Source organism: Stomoxys calcitrans, chromosome 3, assembly GCF_963082655.1.
Source record: "Stomoxys calcitrans chromosome 3, idStoCalc2.1, whole genome shotgun sequence".
In the NCBI taxonomy this organism is placed as follows: domain Eukaryota; kingdom Metazoa; phylum Arthropoda; class Insecta; order Diptera; family Muscidae; genus Stomoxys; species Stomoxys calcitrans.
Window position 1 is genome coordinate 101,087,725 of NC_081554.1, and position 21,103 is coordinate 101,108,827.

Genomic DNA, 21,103 nt, shown 5'->3' on the forward strand with positions numbered 1-21,103 from the left:
AATGTTTCTTTCATAGCAAGCTATGGCAATAAATCTGTACGGAGTAATAACTACTGGGAAAGATAGTGTTGTGCTTTTGGTCATGCAATTACAAGATTATTTAGAAAGGCTTTTGGAAAATTGTGCTTATTTAACTTATACCAATGAAAATACTACACAATCTAATTATATTTACATATAAAAGCTGCATTCGTTTCTGTTTAAATAGTTTTTTTGTTTTTCATTGTTTATTATTCTCGAAGGGGTGGGGTTTGGTTGAAATTGCAACACATACATATATGGATTTGAGAACAGTCCACACGATTTTGGGAAATTACATAATCGATTAGCTTGATGACATGATGTTGGATTGCACAATATGATTTGAGTTTGCTGTACAAATGAGACCACCTTTAATTGTTTCACCATGACCCATCCATACGTTCACCACTTACTCTATGTTCAACTGAGGTCCTTCAATTATAATAAAAGGGACTGCATTCGGTACGCACAAACGACTTCTTTGTTTGTGAATATCCTTTGGCACATTTTTTTCCGTCTAGACTCATTTTGGACAGAAAAAATTGACCTTCCATTTTGAAACATATACAATATTACAATATATATTTTAAATTAAATAAAAACTCCTTTAAAATGTTAAATCTTGTTTATTGAAATTTCATCATAAAAAGGTAAACAAACCAAAAGTAAACATACATGACAACGTAAACAAACCATTTGACTTAAGAGTGTATTTGGATACAACTCTGAAATTGCAATATTTCATCAGCTGGGCAGGTGACTTTACCGTCCTAATTGTATAATGATTCTACCATGGCATTAAGGGTTCTCTTGCATTGGCAGCCCTGATTTCTACATCCCTGATTTTTACACGTCGCAAACGTCATTTGGAATTTATTTTTCCTGTGTTTCCATGATAGTTAAATTAGGACTGAATTAACTCAATGCAAAACTGAAATCCGGCAAATATATAAATCATCACAATGAAGGAGGACGAAGCAAGTAAATGTGCCGAGCATAAACAAATCGAAGATATTGCTGCTGAAATAGATGAACTGAATGTCCCTAGTGTTGGTCGGAATGTAAGCCACGCTGGAGTCGTTGGTCGAATAGATGATTTAGTGCAATACGTGGGATTATATATTCGCAATCCAATAGTCCTAAGTGGTGTTGTACTGCCATTTGTTCCGCTATATTTAGGAGCTTTTTATTTATGGCTATCTTACGGAGTCGATGAACATTATGAAGCCGGTTTGGTGGCCGTTGCAGCAATTGCATTTGTCCATATTTTGACACTTCTTTGTTGCTATTGGAGCGTCCACGTATTAGCATTCCTTAATTGTCGAAAAGTGAAGACACCACAGGTCGGTGTTTTGGCTAAAGTAGTGCCAACTGAAAACAATGGTTCATCCGAAATGGTATCCATTAGGAGCACCAAAACGGAGAATGGCGAAACCTTCTACTTTTTGTTTCAAAAGACGAAGTATATTTGGGATGAGGAGAAGGCAACCTTTAGAGGCTTGCAATTCCCAGTTAATGAGTTGTTGAGTCACTATTCCAAGTCCCGGGGATTTGAGACAGACGAATCAATTACATTGGCCGAACAGATCTATGGAAGAAATAACATGGAAATGGTTGTACCAGAGTTCTTGGATCTTTTCATTGAACGAGCAACCGCCCCATTTTTTGTTTTTCAAATATTCTCTGTAGGACTTTGGTGCCTAGACGAATATTGGTACTACTCCCTTTTTACGTTATTTATGCTGATAGTATTCGAGTGCACCTTAGTCCAGCAACAGTTGCGTAATATGTCGGAAATCCGTAAAATGGGGAATAAGCCATATTTAATAAACGTATTTCGCTACAACAAATGGCGATCGTTGCCTTCAAACCTGTTACTTCCTGGAGATTTGGTTTCAATAATTCGATCGCAATCCGAGAACTTAGTACCATGCGATTTGGTACTTTTGCGTGGAAGTTGTATAGTGGACGAGAGTATGTTAACAGGTAGGAAATTTCAATTATAAAGTTTTGAAAAGAATCCCTTCGTAGTTCCACTTCTTGTTATAAGATAGTGACTGATAAGTTTGATTTTGTTCATGATCTAGGTGAATCCGTACCACAAATGAAGGAGTCCTTGGAATCGCTTGATAACTTAGACACTGAGCTTGACGTCGAAGGCGATGGAAAGTTGTTTGTGCTTTTTGGAGGAACAAAAGTCGTGCAACACACGGCTCCGACAAAAGATGCAATGCGAGCTCCCGACGGTGGCTGCATTGGGTATGTTTTACGTAATGGATTCAATACATCACAGGGAAAGCTGTTACGCACTATCTTATTTGGAGTAAAGCGTGTTACGGAAAACAATTTAGAAACGTTTGCATTTATTGTTTTTCTTATGATATTCGCTGTAGCCGCAGCCTCCTATGTTTGGATAAAAGGCAGCGAAGATCCTGAAAGAAACCGTTATAAACTATTTTTGGAATGTACGCTTATCCTTACATCAATTATTCCCCCTGATTTGCCAATTGAATTGACATTGGCAGTCAACACATCACTCATGCAGTTGTCGAAGCTCTTTGTATTCTGCACTGAACCATTCCGCATTCCTTTTGCTGGAAAAGTTCAAATATGTTGCTTTGATAAAACTGGCACGTTAACATCAGACAATTTAATGGTTGAAGGCGTAGCCGGCCTTACCGATGATGCAGCCATCATTCCTATGGATAAAGCTGAAGACAACACAATACAAGTTTTGGCGACGTGCCATTCGTTGGTGATGTTGGAAGACGGATTAGTTGGCGATCCTCTTGAGAAGGCAACATTGACGGCAGTAGATTGGAATTTGACCAAACAAGAAAGTGTGATACCAAAGCGAGGAAAATTAAAACCTTTGCGCATCTACCAACGCTTCTACTTTTCATCGGCCCTCAAACGTATGTCGGTTTTGGCAGGACATTTGAGTCAATTCAGCAGTGATGTTCATTACATTGGTACTGTCAAGGGAGCTCCAGAGGTCTTAATGAAGATGCTTAAAGAAGTTCCCAAAAATTATGAAAAGGTAAATAGCCGGCGCAGTTGCGAACACTTAAGATAAACGCTTTTCTATTGCAGACGTTTTTAGAATACTCAAGGCGGGGAGCTCGCGTATTGGCATTAGGCATTAAGGACCTTGGATCTCTAAGTTCTCAAAGAGTTCGCGAACTCAAGCGGGAAGACGTTGAGTGCGACTTAACATTTGCTGGATTCGTCATCATATCTTGTCCCATGAAACCGGACTCAAAGAACGTCATAAAAGAACTCATACAGGCGTCACATAAAGTGGTCATGATTACCGGCGACAATCCGTTAACAGCTTGTCATGTTGCTGAGGAACTGCGATTTACTCGAAAAAAATTGCTTATATTATCACTATCTAAGAAAGAATTAAATTGCTGGCAATGGAATTCTATAGATGGTGAAACAAACCTAGATCTAAATGATGATTTAAAAACAATCTTGACTGATTATGACTTATGTATAACGGGCGAAGGACTGCAGTACTTAAATGATTTTCAACATAAAAAGATGTTAGAAATATTACCTCGTATTACGGTATGTGCCCGCTTTGCCCCCAAACAAAAAGAATTTGTTATAACAACTCTCAAGCAATTGGGCTATTGCACCTTGATGTGCGGCGATGGAACAAACGATGTGGGGGCATTAAAGCATGCAAATGTCGGTGTGTCTTTGCTCAGCAATGTCCCCATTAAAAGAGCAGTGTCACCATCGACCACCATCACCTCAACGGCGAATAGTGCTGGTAATTCAGTTGATAATTTACCTATATCACACAATACAATTGCTGCAGCCACACAAAGAACTGTGGGACGTAATGCAAATGCAACTGTAAATCGACAAATGAACCAAGCGCTTTCGCCAAGAGATCGTGCCCTTCAACAGAGACGAGAGCAGCTTGCACAAACCCAAGCACGTTTACAAAATGTATTACGTGAAATCGACGAGGAACAGGTATCAGTAGTAAAGCTGGGTGATGCAAGCATTGCTGCTCCGTTTACAAGCAAATCTTCTTCTATAATGTGCGGTAAGTTCATTGAAAATTCTAAGCTATGGAACATACATTTATTTACGTCCTGTTTCCATTCCAGTCAACCACATCATAAAGCAAGGGCGATGCACTCTAGTTACCACTCTACAAATGTTTAAGATCTTAGCTCTGAATGCTCTCATATCAGCATATTGCCAATCCGTGCTATATATCGATGGCGTGAAATTCAGTGACACCCAGGCCACTTTGCAGGGTCTTTTTATAGCAGCTTGTTTTCTTTTTATAACACGTTCAAAGGTTTGTATCAGTCTTAAATCCCACTGATTCGGCCCTTTAGTTTTTTCCTTTTGTTCACATGGAAACGCAAAAGTACCTTCCGCTTTTAATTGTAAAAGTTGTTGTTGTTGTTGTAGCAGTGTGTTATACACTTAGGCGGCAGCCCTTATCGATGAAGAACTCCATCGAGTCAATCCGGTGCGTACAACCGGCTGCCATGGGATTGAATTGTAAAAGTGTAATGGTTTGGCGTTATTGTAAAAAGCTGCATTTTTTTTGGCACGTAAGAATTCCGTCTTTCTAACAAGTGGCTGCAGTTGTTGTAGCCACATTTGCATTTGGAGGTGGTGATCCTCGTCAAGCTCTTATAGGCGAGCAATCTCGTTCCGGTCTATACTACCGATCGCCGCGGGAACATGATGGCCGTAGGTTATTTATCTCGCCTTGTCGTATAGAGCATCATAGGCCCTCAGTTAAACCAAGATCCGGTGCCATCTGGCCCTTCACTGAGACTCTCCATTCGATACCGCTGATTTCGCGCGACTGCAATTGCAGCTAGCCCGTATGGAGCATTCCACCACCAGCAACCTGTGAACGCGCCTGGTAGATCCCAGCTAAGCCCCTTGTGATAGCAAAGAACACCACACAGATTGGAGCTAAAAGTTCCAGACTGTGTGATGCTCATAGTTCTAACAAGTGGTCGATTGTATAACTCGTGTCATTTGTTCTCATATAAAATGGTTGGAAATTTAACTTGAAAAAACAAACAAAAATTTTAATAATGATGAGAGTATATCAGTGACTTTTATATATTATTTTGGCTTCTTGTTTTGGGTAAACAACAACAAAAAGACATTTTCAAGTTTTTTGCTTGTTAGGGCGAAGATCATTCAATTTTACAATTTTTGGATCATTCATTTTTACAATTTCCTCGAAGCCTTCACAACTAATATGGTTGAAAAGTCTTCTAACCAAAGACGAAACGCGCCCCGTGTGTGTTGCGATATATGGCTTTTTTCCATATGCAAAGAAAATCTCCGATCACTGAGCTCTGCTCTAAAGGGAAACAAACAAAAAAAATAAATTTTTTTAACTTTCATTTCATGTTTTCATAGAAAGAGAATTAAGCCCTGAGATGGCCCGTATGACGATTTTTTAGGATTTCGAATGTCAAAAAGTTGTAAACGCCATGTACTTGAATAAAACGTATAAAAATAGCAGTAAATGCCGTTCCTCGGAAGAGCTTTGCTATTTGTTCAGTTTTGACATCATATCATTGTTTTAGATTGGTTGTTGTTGCCATAGCGCCTATATTAATATTTTAAAATTTTATGATACAATGTTTAAGTCTTTTTATAGTCATCGCTCCTCCTTCGGAGCAGTTTGACCACGTTAAGATATTCACAAATGCCACCAGCATTAGTGAGGGGCAACAAAAACTGAAATTGTTTTTGATGTTCTCGTCAGGAATCGAACTCAGAAATTTTTTGTTAGTGACGTTGTTGTACGATTCCCTCATTATTTTTTTCAATTGTGTCAAAAAATATTTTTTTGACTAGTTTTGTCAATTTAAGACGTATGTATTCAACGTCACATATGTATGTCATATACGTCAGAATATCCGACAGGACATCCCTGGAGAAGACAAAAAATCCAAAAGTTTTGTTTTGTGGAAAGCGTTTGAAGCATTCTGTAAACTTTTATTAATACATTTGAATTTTTGCTACTCTTTTGTGTCGTTAAAACAGCGTTATTTTATACCATAGCATAACAATCCCATGGCAGCCGGTTGTACGTACCGGATTGACCCGATGGAGATCTTCATCGGCAAGGGCTGCCGCCTCAGTGTATAACACACTGCTACAACAACAACAACCATAGCATAATCTCTCTTTCCATAGCATTATCTCTCTTACCATAGCATAATCTGTCTGTCGAAAGCATGCTATCTTTCGAACGATTGAAGCCACCTTTCTGAAATTTTTCACAAATGCATATTATTCATATAAGACAATTTTTTTGTAGCATTGTGTTGCATTCTATCTTTTGTCTGTTTGATTCTGTCGAATATCCCGATCCAGGAACTCTGCGACTAAGGTGGGTTGCGTCCATAGGGATATGAGTCTGAAACGAGTGGGTGTGGCTGGGCAGTTAAGCAAGTGTAAGCAAGTGTCTTGAGGATCTTGTTTCTACTTTTGACTTTATGGCAAATTGCAGTGGCATGTGGGGAGAATGTGTAAGAGCTTTCAAATGTGGCACCAAGTATTTTGGGACACTTGATGGTCGGAATCGCTCATTACATCCATGTTCAGATGTAGCTACCTATTTGACTTTTCTAGCCCTTAGAGCGCGCAATTCTTTATTTTTTTGTTTTATGTCATTATTATATTCAAATCGGTCTATAACCTTAAATACCTCCCATATAAGCCGATCTCTAAGTTTGATTTCTTGAGCCCTTACAGTTTGTAATTCTTAACCGATTTGGCACGATAACTTCTGCCAAAAAATCCAAAGTTGACATGATTAATAATAAAATTGATATTGCCAGATCCAGCAGTATCTGACAGTATATCTTATATATCGTGCCATTAGATGGTCCCCGTGGCACTTCCTATCGAAGGATTATGTGACAATCATGCAGGAACTGAAACTTGAGATCACAAATAACTGTTGTCGATGATCGCCTTTGTGGAATAAAAAAGAACTGTTTAACCTTTATTTCAACCACCTGACTCCATCAACCGTATATGCGGATTATTGAACAATCATTATTTAGATCAACAGATTTAGAACAATGAACATTTTTTATTTGACCAACACACAGGGGATGTCCCCTTTATATGCATTACATAGCGTTGGCGTGTGGATATTAGGAATGGGAAGCAGGAAAGAGGGATTAGTGTTTATTTGCATTCGTCTGAGATTTTTAAATGTCATAGTTGGTAAGAAAGACATCAGCCGGAAGTCGATTCCACATACGAACAGTACGGGCGAAAAATAATTATCTCTAAGGTGCATGGCCCGGTCAGCTGGCCATTCAATTAAAAACGGATAAAACTATCTAGCCCAGTGTGCTTTGTTTCACCCTGATGTGGCGAGCCCACAGATACTTGTGAATTGAATTCGCATATCACCTTCGTACCTTATTCGCAAAGTCCTTCCATTTAAGTCACATACTACCCCGGTCTGTTTGTATGTCCGTTTGAGGGAATTTGTTCGCTCCTCAAAGACTCAGTCCCTAATATTGTCAGATTCATTATCCACATCCAATGACAATGTATTTGAATCCGATATTGCATTAATCGTTCTACATGTTCCTTTGGGGGTTATTGTGGGATGAAGCGGCAACCGCACACGTTGGTAAGTCAAATTTTTTTACTCTACACCCGAATGCCTTTTAATTGAGGCTCATATTAACACCATCGTACTACTTTTCCCTTTGGACGGCTTTTGAAAGGGAGGGTTTTTGGGTAGAGAAAATTTAAATTGTTGATATCGTATTCGGTTCTATTCTCAAATACCTTTCATTTAAGTTCCATATTGTTCCTATCAGTCTACTTTTCCACTAGGGGGATTTTTGCGGGGAGAGGCTTGGCGGTATATTTTGATATTCCATTCATACTCTATTCCTAATTACCTTTCATTCAAGGTTTGAATTGCTGACTTCAAATTAGCAACAAAACATAAACATTTGCTTCGCTCACATTTTTTAATCAAATGGCTGGTACAGCAAAATTAAAAGAGAAAAAAAAACAATGACAATGCTTGACTTGCTTAAGCTGATATTACAAGATATTTTGTTGTTGTAGCAGTTTATTGTGTTCTATCTTTCGTCTGCTTGATTCTGTTGAGTGTCAAGACCCAGGAACTCCGCGACTAAGATGGGGTGAGTCCACAGGGATCTGGGTCTGAGTCGAGTGGGTCTGGCCGGGCAGTTAAACAGGTGACGTGTATCGTGCGGTCCCTGGTTACAATCGGGACATACATCTTGCACGTCGGCATCAATCCTAGCTCTGTGGGAATTGAGGCGGCTGCATCTGCCGGAACGTAATTGAACCAGAACTACTCTGGTTTGCCGGGGGAGGTCGATTTCATCGGGTACAATGGGTGGCGGTCGTTCTCCAAGGACTACATTTACCCGGTAGCCAATTACCGCATCCGTGTCTGCATGAATGTTGTTTAGACCCGCTTGATATGCCGCTTGATCTAGAGGTTCTCTCTTGTAGCGCTGAACCTCACAAACTAGATCATGCAGATTTACTTTAAGGTTTCTAGGCGGTGGATATCTATCCACAAGATGATGATTTGGATGGTCTCTGCGATAACAGCCCAAAAGGTATTGCTTAGACAGCATGTAGTTATGTCTTCGCACTGGTAGGATCTTTGTCTCCTGATTGAGGTGGTCCACATGAGAACTGAGGAGACAGCCCGTCGCAGTTCGGAGGGCGGCATTCTGACAGATCTGAATATTATTCCACTGCGTGTCACAAAGTTGACGAGACCAAACTGGCGGTGCATAACTTACCACAGACCGGCCAATTGCTTTGTACGTGGTCAACTAGGTTTCTTTGTCTGGACCCCAAGTGCTGCCAGCAAGTGACTTGAGGACCTTTTTCTACTTTTACTTTATTTCAGATTGCTGTGGCATGTGGGGAGAATGTGTAAGAGCTGTTAAATGTGACGCCAAGTATTTTGGGACACTTGATGGTCGGAATCATTTCTCCATCGAACATCACAATCAGCTCAGTATTCACCTCACGCGTATTTGTAGTGAACAATGTGGCTGAAGATTTGGTGGAGGATATCTTCAGATTTCTTGCAGCGAAATATGAGGCAAGCTCGTTGAGGTAGACGTTCAACCTATCGCAGATGTCATCAATGTGTGGTGGGCCTGATGCCATGATCGTACAATCGTCCGCATATGATACGTCTGGAGGGGGTGGAATGGAGGATAGGTAGAGGTTAAATAGTGCCGGAGATATCACCCCACCTTGGGGAACTCCCTGTTTCATTCTACGGTGTTTCGACTTCTTATCCCTAAATTCCACAAATGACTGGCGACCACACAGATAATTCGCGACCCTTCGTTTCAGGCCTGGCTGGAGGGACGTGTAGGCAATGTCCTCAAAAAATTTTGCATGGCTGACCGTGTCGAATGCCTTCGATAGGTCTAGTGCCAATAGGATCGTCCTATCACATTGCCTGGGCTGATTAAAGCCACGGCAAATGTTTGCGGTGATGGCATGCAAAGCTGTTGTTGTGCTGTGCAGTCTTCGAAATACATGTTGATGCTCCGCGAATGGAAATTCTCCTACGAGGCTCGGGTAATGCCTCAAGCGTCTTTGCCACTGGTGAGAGAAGGGAGATCGGTCTGTACGACTTCCCCAAACTCGGGTCTTTTCCTGGTTTCAGTAGCTGGATCACTCTGCCCATTTTCCAGACATCAGGAACTATAAAAGTGTTCAATGACAGGTTGAGGACAGTGGTAAGGTACTCAACTCCAGGTGAATCCAGATTCTTCAACATCAATGTAGAGATTCCGTCGGGGCCCAACGCCTTAGATGATTTGGCGCCACGGATGACATTCGTAACTTCGCCCACGGTATATTGTGATGGCTGTTCATCGGCTTGGAGGCCACGAATACGGCGAATGGCTCTCCTCCTTGCCCTGTCTCTCTCGGGATGCACAATAAATTGACGGTTGAACAACCTGGTGCATCTCTTCGGATCAGTCACGGTTACGTCGCCAAAAATGACTGAGGTTCTGTCATTCCGAGTACCCGAGTTCGAGAGTGACTTAACAGTAGACCACAGCTTACCTAAAACGGTGCCTGAGTTACATTGCTCCAAGTGTTCCAGCCACAAATTCTGCCTATGTTCGTTGACAACTCTGTTTATTTCCATATTCAGCTCGCTGATTCTGGGGATAGTGGGGTCCATAGAACGAATCCCACCACGCTCGTCCGCGAGTACCACTGCCTGCGCCGGGAAATTGGGCCGCACTTGGAGTATTCGACCGGCTGGTATAAAGCGAGCGGCTGCTGCGTTAATGATGTCGCAAAATTTCTTCTCGGCAACTAACACATCCGAGAGGGGTGGCAGTGCACTGAAGCGGCGATTGGTGTTCTCTCTGAAGCCAGCCCAATCGGCCACCTTCTGATTGATAAACGTCCGGCGCTCAGAGGTTATGAAGTCGGGTGGTCGGTCGATGGTGATAATTATAGGGAGGTGGACTGATACCAAAGAAATGACGGCTTGCCAGGATACGTAACTTAGGAAACCAAGGGATGCCATGGAAATGTCTGACGAGCTGCTACTCCTCCTCGTAATCCTAGTAGGGGCATGCTCATTTACCGTGCAAAACGTGGAGCCTTCAAACTGCTCTGCCAAAGCTATGCCCCGATAGTCGTTACCTAGGGAACAATGCCATGAAATGTGACGCCCATTCAAGTCTTCTAGAGTCAGACGATTATGGGCAGACAGTAACCCACTTATGTCGGGCTTGTAAGTTTGGTCATTAACTGGGTGACAGCTACCAACCGGCGGTATGTACGAGACGCACTCCCGCAGTGACGTAAGGCCAGAGCAAGATCGGATATCTACCCACTCCATGTACCTGTTACACCTCACCGACACCGACCTATGATGGAAGCGGTTCTGGCAAACCGAACTAGGACCAGGGTCCGGGGTTCTTTTCAATCCCGGCACGGACCAGAAGCGTGCGGAAAAGGCACTCCGGGATATGCCTCTCTCATGACGAAAAAAGGACGGTGGTCACCCATAGGAGCGGCGATAAAATGGCCCCCCTGTATCGTTCCCTGTGCCACTTTCTCTCTTGTATTTACGTTATGGGACCTACAATTTATCCATCTGTTCCTTAGCATATGATTTATCTAGTCTCTAGAGACCCGGTCTACCCGGTACTGGCCTAACGATTGGATCAGTACGTCGGTCCGCACACAAACTCCACCGACCTTCCCTTGACATAGGTACGCTTTTAGTACTTGAGCAGTTCGCTTGATGTCCTACTCCTTACCATGGTATCCACTAAATCTTCCATGGTTTCGAGTAGGGAGGACGTAAGGCTTATAACTTGCCTTGCCGAGCTTGATATAAATTCCACCCTTGCCTCTTGTCAGTACATGCAAGTATAGGCTCGCTGTGAAAATAGTGGTCAGATGACACGCCAGATAGTCGACCCCATTCTGTAGTAACGCCGGAAATATATCCATCAGGTCCGGGTGACTTAAATGGTTTGATGCTCCTCAAGGCTTCCTTTACCATAACTTCGGTAATGATAAGCCTTCGATTAACCTCATTATTCCAAGATTCCGGTGTCTCCGTGAGTCTCGTCGTATCACGTGGAAAATGCGTTTTCATCAAAAGCCTCCTCCGTTGTCTCTGCTCTCACTCCCATGTCGTCTACATGGGTTTTTGAGAGAATCTTTTTCATCTTGGCGACATTAATGCTATCGGCCTGTTCGCAGAAAAGCTTCCAGGAGGTACGTTTTGCCGCTGTGATGATCATATTGTATTCCTTGAGCCGTGTGTAATACACATCCCAATTAACTTCCGTTTTTTACGACGTGCTCTGTTATGGAGTCTGCGGACTTCTTTTTGTAGGACTGAATTTCTTTCCGCTGTCCTCATCTTTCGGTTTGACTGTTTCATTGACACTTTCGATGTCTGAATCTAAAACGGAAACCCCACCTTTACTTAAAGGCAGGGGACGAACTGCGCATCCATCTGGTTGATCTGCCTCTTCCTCATTTGATAGTCTGACGACTGGTTGTACACTTGAAGCATTACTCTCGACTATAGGTGCCAAGGCACCCACACCTATATGTAGGCGTACAACATGTTACGTTTTGATGCTTCCACCGAAATGAAAACACGTCCACTCTACTCAACGATTACTTTGGTAATCTAACTACTAAACGCCTAGTTAGGCTCTAGTAAATGTACCGTAAATGTAGAACAAATGTATCGTAAATGTAAAGAGGCAGTTATGCTTATTACAAAACGTAACATTTGACTTTTCAAGCAAAACAATTTTATTAACAAAAAGACTTAAAGGTGAGGGAGGGTCTGACGTCGGAGAACTCCAGGCAAACCTCAAGGGAACAACAGGCATACCATAAGGGCAGTCCAGAGATGACGGCCCTTATGCGAAAAGTCGAGACGTCTCTCCAACTTAAGGAGTACGCGATGGCGGCCTTCCTTAATATTGAGAGGGCATTTAACAACAAAACTATTTTATTAACAAAAAGTCTTTAAGGTGAGGGAGGGTACGGCCAATGTACCGTCCTGGACACTATGGATGAGTTGGGGAGACTGAGGAGCGTTTCAGACTATTGGAATTTCGGGATTCGCTTTCCCGGGAGGGAGGAAGCGCATACCGGAGTGATGCCTCCCTCACGGGAAAGCAAATACCGGAGTGATGCCTCGGTCTTTATAAATGACTCTCAGGTTGAGACAGGGACTGGATTGGGGCTATACTACGACGCACACAACATTTCAGGCAGAGCCCTGTGCCATAATTGAAGACGCAAAAGAAATTCTTGGAGGGGATTTAAAGTTTTCGAAATCAGGATATATGGCGGCCCTCAAGGCCGTGGGTTCTAGTACTATGAGGTCGAAGTGTGGCGGAGTATGTGGAATCCTTAAATAGACTCCAGTTTTACTGCATAGTGCTAACATGGATTAACGCATACACCGGCACCGTATTGACGAATACCCCGTACTCTCTTCTTGTAATTTCTTCTTATCACATATTTCTCACTTTTTTATTTACTTTCCACCACTGGTCAGTCTGGCCACTATTAACAATAAATTTTAATAAATTCCAAAGAGAAATCGTAGAATAGGACAATAGAATTTTCCTAAATATACATTTTTGGTTTTGAAATTTGTTCAAACTTCAGCTAGCATGAAAACGGAACTTAAAATTTTGTTTTTACTGAATTTTACATTCCGGTTCTTGTGTATTGTGTATGTGTGTTCATAAGCCAAATCCACACAGTTGACATGTTTTCCTACATTTAAGGTATATTAACGAGAGCATAACCTGGCTTTAAATCTAATTCTTCCGCCGTCTTATGAAATGTTCCGCTCTAGCTGGATGATGATGACAAGAGATACAGACAAATCCATAAATGAGATAATTTTGCAAATTTGTCTTTATGAAAGAAATTTTAGAAAAGATTGCGAAGATTCAGTTAACAATCAAGAAGCTTTAATGGTAAAAGCAAAGAAAATTTTAAAGCAAAAAAATTACAAACATTCTTCAACAAAGGAAGACGTTTGTCATTACTGCAAAAAGAAGGGGCATTGGCTAGTAGAATGCAGAAAATGGATTGAAAATGGTAAACCACCAAAGAAGTCATCAGCATCGTTGGCATCTACAAATATTAATGCTACTTTATATATTGAAAGTGATGCAGATTGCACATTCAATTCCAGTGAAACTATCTAAATAATAATTTGATATGTCAAAGGCATGAAATTAAAAATGGAACTTATGGATGTTTGGTATGTACCAGATTTGTCAAGAAATTTGTTTTCGGTACTTGCAGCACAAGATAGAAATCCAAACAGCAGTTTTAACTCAACAGTGAAAGAGTGTTGGTTGTCAGTAAATAACCAATTTGTACTGCATGGATGTCGTTCGAGGAATGGATGCCTATAAAAAGTATCAGTGTAGTATAGTATACGACCAAAAATTCCAAAAGTTAAACAAAATATATGCATTGCAGTTTTTAGATAACTTCCATGCTCCATTTTATCATGAAAGATGGGAAGACCAAGATATACGTCATATAAAAAAAATTGGCACATGATTTTGGCATACAAGTTAAGATGAAACGAGAAATTTGTAAGCCATGTGCTTGTGGAAAATTTTCAAGAATACCGTTTGAAGAACTCATTTCAACTGATATGTGTGTTCCCTTCCAAGAATCGGTTCAAGGGTATAAGTATCTCATATTATATAAAGACGTGACTTATAAACTCAAGAAAATGCTAGCCCATGCAAAATCACAGGGTCATTCAGTGAAAACGTTTCTTAGTGACAATGGAAAGGAATTCATCAATAAGTATGTCAACGGAATTTAAAAAAAGTGGGTATAACCCACAAATTAACTGCACCCTACACCCCGCAGCAAAATGGTCGAAGCGAACGTGACAACAGAAAAATAGTCGAAATGGCGAGAACATACAAATATGCGAACTCAGAAGCAAATTTTCCCGAATCGATGTGGGCAGAACTAAAAACTGCAATATACGTTTTGAATAGGACTAGCATTAGCCCTCATGAGGTTTGGTTTGAAAAGAAACCCAGAATAAACCATTTGCGTATAATTGGTTCGAAATGCTATATGCATATTCCAAAAGAAAAGCGATCATAGATGGACAAGAAGACCATCGGTAACGATGGAGATGAGAGGCACAGGCTTTATATACCAGAAGAAAATAAATAGTGTGTTTGCCAGAGAAATGTCGTAGAAGAGAAAAACGAATCGAAGAATGCATCAATAGAACAAAAATGTATGAACTTAAAGGATTTGAAGTACAGTTCATCAAATCAATTAAGGAGGCGCTGGAACCTCCTACAAAAGAAACAGGTTCAGAATATGCCGAGGATACAAATGAAGAAAATGAAAATAATTCGAACACACAGCAAATAGAAAGGAATCAAGCTGAAAGTAATAATCCTTTTGTACCAGCATTATCTTGGAGGCCTCCGTACCGCAGAGTTTAGCATGTCCGCCTATGAAGCTGAACGCCTGGATTCGAAACCTGGCTCCCCAAGAGGTGTCGCCCTGCGGCACACCACTCAGACTCGGCTATAAAAAGTAAGCCCCTTATCATTGAGCTTAAAATTTGAATCGGACAGCTCTCAGTGATATGTGAAAAGTTTGCCCCAGTTCCTTTGTGGAATGTTCATGGGCAAATTTGCATTGCATTTACACTTTTAGCAGCATTATCTGAAGAAGATCAACCATCTTCAAAGGAATTCGAAGGGTTTTAAGAGAACACTGTATCGACGAAACGTTTGAGAGAAACCTATCCGAAGATGAAGAGCCGATGTTCAAAATATGCAAGAAAGGTCTCTTATTCAAAATCCAAAGTATTAGGATTTTGTGATAATGGTACAGGAAGAAGAAAGCAGCAATAAAACACCAGAAATTTATAAAAAGGAAAAGTTCCGAAATTGAATCACTAAAGGAAAACAATACATGGAATTTGATAGAATTGCCTCCGGGTGGGAATGCGTTGTCAGGTAAATGGGTTTATCGATAAAATTTAAACGCTGATGAAAGTATAGATAAATTCAAATCAAGGCTAGTCATCAAAGGGTTCATACAAGAAAAAGGCGTTGATTAAAATCAGACCTTCAGTCCAGTTGTAAAAATGAATACAATAAGATCACTATTACGCATCGTTACAATCGAAGATCTCTGCATGCAGCTTCATGTATCAACATCATTATTGTATATTAAAATAGATGAAGGTATTTACATGGAACAACCTGAGGGCTTTAATGATGGTAGTGGACGTTTTTTTAAGCTAAATAGAAACCTGTATAGACCGAAACAAGCACCTAGATGTTGGAACAGAAGAATGGGAAGAATATTTAGAAAATTAAGTTCATTCGAAAGCATGTTCAGCTGATTCTTGTTTATATAAAAAAGAGCAGAATGGAAAGTTAATACTTGCATTGTATGTTGATGATGGCTTGTTTGCAACAACAGACAGTGAGTAACTGCAAGAATTTATGGTTAATTTGAAGAAAGAATTTAAGATAACAACCAAGGAAAGTAGTTATTTCCTTGGCTTGGAAATTCAAAAAGAGTGTATCAAGATAAATTAATCGGCATATGCAAAGAGCATATTACAAAAATATAACTTCTCTGAAAGCTGAAACTTGGCCCCAAGTGTCAGCGATGTCGCCCCACCCTCAAAACACATTTTTATCGATTCGGACAATATGGGTATCAAATGAAAGGTATTTAAAAGTAGGGTATGATTTTAATATACAAAAGTTTTATATCCAATTCGTACTCTCGTTTTCAATACCTTTTACTTGCTACCATTGCCCTAATCGATAAAAATGTGTCAGCGTACTCTTCTTTAAATACCTTTCATTTGATTTTTCAAATACCTTTCATTTGATACAATCGGTTAAAATGTGTTTGGGGAGTGTGGTGACTCCCCATACACTTGTGACTAAATAAGCATATCAAAATCGTACTCTACTTTGAAATACCTTACATTTAATACCCATATTGCCCCTATCGGTAATTTGATTTGGAATTTTGAGCAGGACGACCCCCTGAGATCTGACCACATATTTTGTCACATCTCCGTCGGCCCGCTTTTCATTTTATGTGGTGGGTTTGCGATATCAAAAAAAATATATAGCATATTTATCACTCCTTCCAGATCATCCTACAAAAGGTGTGAAGATTTCAAGAAAAACATTTCAGTCCGTTTTTTATATACATACTTTGATTTTTATATAATATTCTATTGTATTGTTTCTCTGTTCCAAATAGATACAACAGCTGCTGAAACTGTTTTGGACCTCTCCACTATGCGCGAAGTGACCGATTCAGCGCCTTAAAACTTGTGGTGTTTAGGGCATTTTTTTTTTGTTTTGCTAGTATTTTTTTTTTTGATTTAGAATAGATTCAGCTACAATAAAAACTAAATGCAACTTTTTTTTTATTTTTGTATACCCCCATCGTAGGACGGGGGTACACAAGTCTAGTCATTCCGTTTGCACCACTTATTAAAATTGATTTACGACCCTATAATATGGATATATTCTTGATCGTCTTGAAATGAAGTTGACCTAGCCATGTCCGTCCGGCTGTCCGTTTGTCTGCCGGAGTCACGATTGAGGAAAAAAAGCTAGTCACTTTAAACTTTGCAAAGATACTTCTTATTGATGTAGGCCATTGGAAATTGCGAATGAACCATATCGGTTCAGATTTGGATATAGCCCCCATGTAAGCCTACGTCGAATAGACTTCCTCAGCCTCTAAATGATGCAATTATTATCCGATTTGGCTTTTATTTTGCAAAATGACTTCTTCGACCTCCAACTACTGTGTCAAGTCTGGTCTGGTCCATAACCTGATATAGCTCCCATATAACCCTATATCTGTTGTTGTTGTTTTAGCAGTATATTGTACACGGAGGCGGCAGCACTTGCCGATGAAATACTCAATCGGGCCAATCTGTTACGTACAACCGGCTGCCTTGGGATTGAACCCTACCTCTCAATTTGGCTTGCACCATTTTATATAAACTTCTCGTATGACATGACGACATTGTTCCAAAAAAAATTCAATATCTCGTAAAGTTGCAGGTGGACGCAGATGATTCATACCACAAAATAATCACAAGACAACATATTAATTTACGAAAAATAAACTAGACTGAATCCCCGTGAATCCCGCAAGTTCCAGTCCATGGAAGTCACCATTTGTTTTTTTTTTTTTGAAGTTTTGGTATAAGCTACATTAACATTTTTTTCCTATAACATATAAGAACGGGTCACAACATTTTTTTTTTTCAAGTTAATACGTACCTCGCCCAATGAAAAACACAAATTTTTGTTTATTAAGTCGATACAAACGCATGTTTATAACCTGTTGGATAATTTAAAAAAACACGTGCTAATCCCGGCACGGGATAACTATGAGCATCACAAAGGCTAGAACTTTGATGTTCCTCGCTATCAGGAAAAGCTAAGCTGGGAGCTACCGCGTACTCCACATGCAGATGTTTCTAAAACAACAACAACACGTGGTAATGCTTAGTATGCACCCCCTGAAACATATGTTGGGTTTGACAGCATACAGCTGTTCTACTGGACCAAATCAATCAATGGAGAATCGATTTCTACAATAAGACTTGTAGAATGTTTGAGATCGATTGAGGTACAATTTTGACGACTTTAAACAAGTTGAAAATTGAATTTCCAGCGCTAGATTAGTCATTTCGCCCATAGTGCTCCGGTGGAAAAAAGGGACTTCCTTTTTTATATTAAAAGGAATGAATAACAGCCCAATTTTGAATACTTCCTGGAAATAAATTTCTCTCGAATAAAATCCTCCTATACTGATTGAATGGGGAGAAGGAATTTCGAATTTTCAAAACCAGCTGTTTTGCCTCAGATGTTTTATTTTGGCTAAAGATTTGACGATTATTATTTGGAAAAATGAGCAAAATGAATTTATAAAGTTTGCTAAAAAAGTTTACAAACATGTTTAGTGTTGCTTTAGTAGTACACAATTATGACCTACAGCTTGTCACCATATTTCTGTGTTTCAGCCTTCATTAGATGCTTCCAGAGTGGTCTGGTGGACAGATAAATATATTAATTGTGTCGTGTTGTTGTTGAAGCCATATTTTCATGTGGATGTGGCAATCCACGTCAAGCTCCTGTAGGTGAGCAAGCTCCTTCCGGGCCAAAAGGCCGATCGCCGCAGGAACAGGTTGGTCATTGGTTTTTTGAAGACGCCATTAACTCGCCTTGTCATAACGAGCATCATAGGCACTCAGTATTTGTGCAAGAGCCGGGGCCGCCCGACCTCTCACTGAGACTCTCCGCTCGATACCGATGATTGTCCGCGACTGCATTTGCAGCCATACTCCGTATGGCTCATACCACTATCCGCAACCCGTGGACGTACCTGGTAGCTCGCAGTTAAGCTTCTCGCGACAGCAAAGAACACCACACAAATCGGAGTTCAATGTTCCGACCTGTGTGGTGCTCACAGCTATCCCGTACCAGGAATTGGGCGCACATTCTGCATGTTGGCATTTTCCCTTGCCAAAAGGAGTTAAGGGGATTGAATCTACCGGATCGTTCTTGGGCAGAATACTAAAGGGTGTAATACTTAGGTGTAGTTTAGTTTTGGAGTAAATGCTGCCAAATGTGGCGCCCAGTATTTTTGACAAATTGCCCACGAATATTTCATAAAGGAACAGGCAGAAGACTTCTTGCATATAATTAGGTGCCGCCCGAATCTCCTTTAAGCTTAATGGTAACGGACCCCCTTTTAGTATCCGACTCCGAATGGAGTGCCACTTAGCGACAACTCTTTATACATATTGGTCTAATAATATTAAAATACGAACCACATATTTTGAAATCTATGTATATGCATATACCAATTCTATAGTACTCGTATCTTGTCAATTTTAAACCGGGAGAACCTAACAAAATTTATACTCGATTTTGATGAATAAGTGAAAAATAATTTCCGTACATTTTAAATTGTTCGTAAATAGTAAGAACTGGTACCATTTTTATTTTATAAAACAATTAAATTCATTATTTTTAATCCTAGTTCCCATTCATTTGTTTGGTGGAATTTTTCCCAAGTTTTATCGTCTCATTCTTCCCTTTATTTCGATTCAGAATAGCTACGTTTTTCCCTGGGAGATATTTCCCTTTTTCGAAGTTTGTTTAGAATAAGGGAAAAGAGAGTAGGGAACAAACTCCACTAAATAATTATTCAGAATAGGGGAAAGAGGAGTAGGGAATAAACTCCCAGGGAATTGTTGTTCTGAATAGGGCTGTAGATCTTGCAGATAGGTGCACTGATTTAAGCTAATTTGACTTCCCAAAAACCGACCAAGCTGGGAGTACTGTACATATCTCACACTTAAACTAGCGGGCGAGTGACTGTGAGAGCGCTCCACTTCCAAAATCTGTTTTTAATCTATTTTATCTGTTGTTTTATGTGTATTGTTCAACTTACTTTACAAATCATGTATTTTTGTTTTAGCCTTTGAAGACTTTGTCCAAGACCGCGCCGTTGCCAAACATATTTAATATGTATACCGTTTGCACAATATTGTGCCAATTTGCAGTACATTTTGCATCGCTATATTATTTAACTCAAGAGGCAACATCGAGGGCACCGCCAAGGTACGTACAATAAGTCCATTATATTCAATAACGTTCTAGTGAGTCATTTCTCATTTCTAGAGAGGGTAAAGTAAAGCTATACATTGACATGGACGCAGATGAAAAACAAAAATTCGAACCAAATATTATCAACAGCACTGTGTATATTATCTGTTTGGCACTGCAAGTTTCAACTTTCGCCGTAAACTATAAGGTAAATGGTGATATTTGCAATTTGAAGGCCGTTAATAAGTATGGTTTTTTAGGGTCATCCATTTATGGAAAGTCTAAGGGAGAATCGCTTGTTGCTCTACTCAATCTTAATATCGACAGGTTTAGTTTTTATGTTGGCATTGGGCTTGTCACCCGATCTTACCAATACGTTCGAGATAGTTGAGTTCCCCAGCGATGTAAGTAAAATGCCTTGTTGAGTCTGCCTTTTATGTATATATGGTAATCGAAATGTGTTTGTAAACTTTTAGTTTCGCCTAATATTAATATGTGTCCTGCTGGCTGATACCATATGTGCGTATTTCTTTGATAGAGTTTGCTCATTCCTTTTCGGAGAGACTAGAAGAAAATCAAGTGTATTGAGCTGTTGAGTAGCAGATTTACTTATATAGTCATATTAAGCACCTTTTATATCAAATAGTCAAATAAGTGGTGAAAACAATTAATTAAAATATTTATGCATGGGATCACGGAACTCCTAAATCAATAATCTGTAATTAAACATGTTTTTAGGTTTTTTAATTTCTTCGGAGATACTGCATCCTTTGTTGTATATTGGAGTTCTGCAAGTTTTAATTAAGTTGAATAAAACAATGAACTGAATAGAACGGAATTGGAGG

General features: G+C 40.0%; 1 protein-coding gene across 1 annotated transcript; it reads left to right on the plus strand.

Annotated features, from left to right (window-relative positions):
• The first annotated feature begins 848 nt into the window (after positions 1–848).
• On the plus strand, positions 849–20,985 carry LOC106095575 (endoplasmic reticulum transmembrane helix translocase). Its single transcript, XM_013262808.2, has 8 exons — positions 849–2,007; positions 2,109–3,061; positions 3,115–4,084; positions 4,149–4,345; positions 20,131–20,273; positions 20,334–20,466; positions 20,519–20,662; positions 20,735–20,985. Exons 1-8 carry the CDS (start codon positions 984–986, stop codon positions 20,852–20,854), a joined length of 3,684 nt encoding a protein of 1,227 aa, XP_013118262.1. The 5' UTR covers positions 849–983; the 3' UTR covers positions 20,855–20,985.
• The last annotated feature ends 118 nt before the right edge of the window (positions 20,986–21,103 follow it).